The 6,446-nt window shown below is 36.9% G+C and overlaps 1 protein-coding gene across 1 annotated transcript; it reads right to left on the reverse strand.

Annotated features, from left to right (window-relative positions):
• Window positions 1-564: 564 nt before the first annotated feature.
• On the reverse strand, window positions 565-1,467 carry Vmn1r61 (vomeronasal 1 receptor 61). The gene has a single exon (NM_001166733.1). The coding sequence runs from the start codon at window positions 1,465-1,467 to the stop codon at window positions 565-567; it is 903 nt and encodes a 300-aa protein (NP_001160205.1).
• Between the last annotated feature and the right edge of the window lie 4,979 nt (window positions 1,468-6,446).

Consider the following 6,446-nt stretch of genomic DNA (forward strand, 5'->3'; position numbering starts at 1 on the left):
TGCATTATATATTAGAACTCCCAGAGCTCATAAATAAATTCCACAAAGTGGTTGTATAGAAAAGTATCTCAAAGAAATAAGTAGCTTTCCTTTATAAAACCAATAAACAGGTATATTTGTGCAGGCATGTTATCAGAATCTCAGCCAGTGTTGAGTGCAGGAGAAACAGCCTTCTCTCAAGATGGTTTTCAGTGAAGCAGACATCTTTATTGGGGGTGGCATTGTCTATACAACATATGGAGTGAGGTTAGGGTTTTTTGGGATGAGTGTAAATCATTGGCAGTGGTCCAGTTGCTGGGACTGCTTCTTTTGCGTGATTAGAAATTCCTGGTGCTAGCTGGACATGTTCTTATGAGGAGATAGGAAGTTTACCCTGCATCCTGGCCACTAGACTACATGGCTATCACAGGGTGGGAGAGCTGGGGGATGGTCTGGCTCTGTGTGTACCTGTTAGATGCAGTCCTAGAGCAAGGCAGGATCAGTCCTTTTGCTGGCATCAGGATGAGATTTTTCAGGGTTTGGATATGTTTTGACCTTACTGTTGCTCTGTAATGGCTCCCCCTGTCACATGGATTTCCATACTGACATGATGTGCACAGAACAATGACCCTTACAATCCCTAAATATCAACAGTAAGGGAGAAATCGTGGGGAAGCTTAGAGCCAGGAGATTTATGACATACCTCGTCCAGAGACGAAATTCCACAAAGGAAATGTGAAGTAAAATACTAATACAATTTAGAATATATAAGCTCACAAATGTGACCACCAGCATCAGGATGGTGTGGGCTGCTCTGGTCTCAGCATGGCCTCTGTTGTTTTGATTGACCTTATGTATGTGGTTCATTCTCTGGTGGTGTCTGTGTAGGTGAATCACCATGGAGACACTGGTCCAGGCCATGATGCTTAGGAATATGATGTCATGGGAAAACCGCAAGATATTCATGTCTACACTGACCCCAGAGATGGAGCATATCCAATTGTCTTTAGAATCAGAGTCATTGTGTGATTTCTGTGGACCACTGACATACATTGGCATGTAAGCGTTATTTAAGATGCTGAACAACCAGCAACTGAAACAAGAATAGCTCACGACCTTGGGGGATATTTCTCTGAACATGACCCTAGCCCAGTTACCAGGAACAAGAGTGACAAACTGGTAGGTGCTGAGGACACAGGTGGAACACATGATTGTGCCTCGAGCCACCAGGTGAAAGAAATGTGCAAGTTTACATTTGACTTCAGTTGGAGGCTTCCTGGGAACAAAATCAATCATGTCATATGAATATGCAAACAGAAGGAGCATGATTGCATTGGCTACAGCCAAGTTGATTAGAATGACCTGTATGGGTTTCAGTCTGGAGTCAGTCAAGATTCGAGAGAAGTTATGGACAAACTGAAGGATGTTGCCCACAGTCCCAACCACAACATGGCAAAGCAAAAGGATCTGAAGAGCCAACATTTCCATGGTTTTCAGGGTTTTATTCTGAGACAACCCGGAGATGGCTTCATAGCACAGTGGTGTAAGGATCAGGTTAGACAGTGCTGTCCTGAAGAATTTTCTCAATTATCTAAGATTTTCAATTGTTTTTCAATCGATTTGGAGTATTTTTTTTTTTTTTTTTTGAGAATCTTCCACTGCTTTGACACACTACAGGAGATTTTTTCTGGAAAACAATGATTGGACATTGATCCAGAATATCAACTTCAGACTTATTTTCCTTTCTTTTCACTAATGATAAAAGTGTTTGTGTGTGTTTGTGTGTGTGTGTGTGTGTGTGTGTGTGTGTGTGTGTGTGTGTAATACAACTGTACCTGTGTTGTTCAACAGCATGCCACACATTTTAAAACAGCTTGGGCTCTGCATATGTATACATGAATGTTTGTAGACAGGAGTGCATTTTTGCTTCATGAGAACTGACATCATCCCTCATGTTATAAAAATGTGTTAAGAAATACAATTGTGTTGTTGGAGAGATGATTTTGGATCTAATGACCTCTACTCAGCTTCGTGGCACTTTATTCATGTATTTCTACTCATGCACACATGCAAAACCATAATAGGCATAACATAAAATAAGTATGTCTTTTACATATTTGACTAAGTGTTGGGGAGATTTCTCAGGAGTTGAGTGCTTCCAGATTACCATATTCTATTTCTAACACTGCAATAGCTACTTAGAACTTTGTGTAACTCCAATTCCAAGACATTTGGACCTTCCCAGTCATACATGCTGGCAAAACACCACTGCACATAAAATAAAAATAAAGAAAGAAATCTTTAAAAATGTAACACAAAATTAAAATCCATGTTTTATAATCGAATATGAATGAGGAACTGAGAAGGTGACTCAGTAGTTAAGGACACTGACTGCTTTTCCAAAGGTCCTGAGTTCAATTCAAGGCAACCAATGGTGGCTCTTAACCATCGGTAATGGGATTAGATTCTCTCTTCTGTTGTGTTTGAAGACAGCTACAGTGTACTCACATACATTAAATAAATAAATAAACAAAAAAACAAGCAAATAAAATCTTTATAAAAAAAAGAGTGAATGAAATATTCTCCCCAAATTAATACATGTAATGTTGATATATTTTCAGACTTCTCATCATGATGATAAAAACCAATGTATTATTTTTAAAATGTGCTAGTTTTATGTTCACACAGAAGAACCTTGAATTACACTTGTATCATTCATTTGGGAAAAAAATTCTGAGGGATCCTAGCATTATGTTGATTCTTAACAGTCTGAGTTTTATTTGTTTTTCTGAGGAATTTGGTGCTGGGCACATATCTGAGTCATCTCCTTTGTGAACCACAATAAAAAACATTACCACCATCACTATTAAATGCTTTGCACACACAGATTATTTGTATATTTGTTTTATATAGCTCACGTTTTTTTCTGGACCTGGCTTTATTTTTTTCCCCTATAGGAAGAATAAACCTCTAGCTAACAACTAAAAACCAGTTATCTAATGTATACATGTCACTTTAAAGAACATTTGCATATACATGCTGAGCCATGAAATAGACATGTCTTTAGACAAATGAAAACATTGACATAATTAGGTAAATTAGGGAGAGAAAGACAAAAGCATTGTAATGACTAATGTTCACTTTAAAGGACACCTTGGATTTTAGGAGGGAGAAGAGAACTTTAAGCAGAAATTTAAACTTGCAGATTTCTCACCTGCTTAGGACCAGCAAATATGGGGTCACTCACAGAAATGTAGGCCAGCTCCTGAGTAGTTACTGAAGAAACGTAGCTCTGAGTTCCTCTCCCTTTGAAGAACATCTTTGTGTATCCATTTCCTAAGACAGATTCAAAGAAGTGCCTACCTCTCCCATAAAGTCCTGTGCAGGTTGCTGAATGAAGCCTGATATCATAGCTCATAAAGGGGAAGTGTCAGGTCCTGAAATACTTCTGAGAGTCCATTCCCTTGTCATCTGTCATGTTATTGAATATGACTGTATGGGGGTATACTGGAAAACTTTTAATGAAAGAAAATGCATTTATCCCTAAGGCAAATCAACATTTTCACTTCCTGGTAATTATTGATGATGCCCAAGATTTTGTTATATCATAATGAGTAGTAGAGCTGAAGTTACAAGAAGTTTTCCTTGTTTCCTTAGGGAGTATTTAAAGGTAAAGTGGTGTTGGCATCAGGTATAGAGAGGTGCTCTTCAGGGGAGATCAAGAGATATGTTAGGTTTCTACCCAGGGGTGTGAGTGTACATTACATAATATGCTTTCACCTTGAAAAATCTGCCTGACATCAAGTGCTTCCAGATAGACCATTACCAGTCAGTCTGGAATCTTGTATTTTCCCATGTGTAGACAAGGATATTTTAGTCTGACAAATCAAACAACTGAAGCCTGGATTCCCCACCATGAGTTCTTGGGTTATTCTAGGGTTTATGTGGTTTGAGATAGGTCATGACTCATTTTCTGAGACCTCTATGGAAATTTATTATTATATTAGACGGTACCAGTTTTTATAGAAATTTACGTGGAAAAAAAAACCTAATTCTGTAATTACACTCAAGGAAATGGATTGAGGAATTAGTTAATAATATAGGCAATCATCCATTTTAATGGCTGCCACATTCACTATAGACATGATATAGAAACAGTTTAAATATTCATCAGATAATGAATGGAAAATGATCATGAGGCACATTTACACCATGGGATACTACTAAGTATATCCTACTAAGTATATACTACTAAGTATAAGTAAGGATATCTGCTAAGCAAAATAATATTACTAACTTTGTAGATAAATGGATCATTGAGAAGCAAACGTTCTTCGTTCAGTAACCCACAAATTAAGACAAACATTGCTTATTTTCCTTAGTTTGTAGAATCTTTGACTCTTTAGTTTGAATCTTGAGTTATATGTATTTATATTTATATATATATATATAGAAGTATTTGGAATACTTCTATAAAAGTAAGAGACATAGGATTAAGGGTCTTGTGATAGAATAAAGTCATTTAAGGACTAAAGGGAATAATGGAAAGTGATTAATTATGTTGAGGGAATGGAGGAGAGAATATGGGGAGAGTTAATAATACTAAGTACCAATTAAAAAGGCTTCATGGAAATATATTAATGAAAAATTTTAGAAGTTATATTTTCTTCTTTTTGGGTTTATAAATATTTTTAATGAAAAGAAAAACATAGAACATTATATGATAATGATAAATATAATACTATATACATGAAAATATAAAGAAACATCTATTAAAATAATATAGGTGTCTGGGAGCATAAACAATAATGTATTTAGATTATTCTGTATAAAACAATGATTCTAGTTTTTGTATATTGGAAATAAAATCTAAGCTTAAATTATCTAAATATGTCTAAATCAAAAACCAGTACTTATTTATTGCTAAAGGTTTCACTTTAATTCATTGTTCATATAAGTTACAGTCTTTCAGTTAATCATGGCAATCTCTTTTCTTCCGCTTTTAAAGTTTGAAGAACAACTCACTGCTGACAAGTTACTAGAGTGGACACGAGTAGAAACCATGCATATGACAGGGTTGTATTTATCTTTGCCTCAGTTCAAAGTGGAAGAGAAGTATGATCTCCCAGGTCCATTGGAACACATGGGGATGTTCGATGCCTTCGATCCACAGAAGGCTGACTTTTTTGGCAGGAGCAGCACTCAAGGTTGTGGTGTCTAAAGTTTTACACAATTCCTTTGTGGAGGTAAATGAAGAGGGAACAGAAGCTGCTGCTGCCACACGGGTGAAATTCTGTAATTTATCTTTTCAGATTAGAGAAGAATTCTATTGTGATCATCTGTTCCTATTCTTCATTAAGCACAGCAAGACCAACAGCATCCTCTTTTTTGGCAGAATGCCTTCCTCTTAAGTGCGATGTCTCTGCCATGCTTCCAAAAAAGATAACTAAGTTGCCACAGCTGAATGAAGCCTAGAATCAACAGTTTCTCTTGCTTTTATTTTCTTTCCCATCTTAGAGTCCCTGCTAAGAATGCATGGGTTGGAGCAGGATACCTCTATTAGTTCTAATTTTTCTTTCTTTTCTTCTATGGTTTTTCCTATACATACATACATACATACATACATACATACATACATACATACATACATACAAACCTAGTTTATCTTTATAAATATTCTCTGGGGAAATGAAGGGATATATTAACATAATTTCTTCTAATGTAACATGTACCTATGACCTGTGTTAAGTGAGCTAGAGTAAATCATACCATCTTTAAACTGGTTAATATGAACAACTACATTGCTTTACATGACGTTTTGAGATATCTCTCCACTTCGTAAGCTTATAAATGTTGTGATTTTACAAAAGATATTTTCAAAAAAATAATAATCTTTTGAACTTATTATCTTATTATCATTTCATCAGAAGTTGGCAATCATTCACGAAGAATATTGAGAGAATTTTAAGAGCAAGTTCACCTGTGAGGTGCCACCCTTGCAATCGCCATTACAAGATGGCGCTGATATCCGGTGTTCTAACTAGTAAACAAGTAGTCTGCGCATGTGCTGGGGTATTTTTCCATGCCTTGTGCCCTGCCTGTCCTGTGGCAGTCATCTGGCCTGATAGTGAGCAGATAATCAGGAGCTGACACATCTCCAACCGCTCCTTGTGGTTATAAAAGGACTGAGTTTCCTGTATTTGAGGTCTTCCTGATAAGTAAGCAATAAAGCTTTGCCGTAGAAGGATCTGGTTGTCCGAGTGACTTTTGCTGGTGAAACATTACAAGGACAAGAAGTGGCACTAATAACCCGGGAACTATATCATCACCAGGCGCTAATAGGAGACCCCCTGTTTCACACGGGGCAGATTCAGAACTACGGGACAATACAGCTCTGCAAGGTATGTGCGGTCTTGAACTTTCTCCAGCGTTAGAGGCCTTTTCGTTTGTTTTATCACCTCTTGGGA

This window comes from Mus musculus, chromosome 7 (genome assembly GCF_000001635.26).
Source record: "Mus musculus strain C57BL/6J chromosome 7, GRCm38.p6 C57BL/6J".
In the NCBI taxonomy this organism is placed as follows: Eukaryota; Metazoa; Chordata; class Mammalia; order Rodentia; family Muridae; genus Mus; species Mus musculus.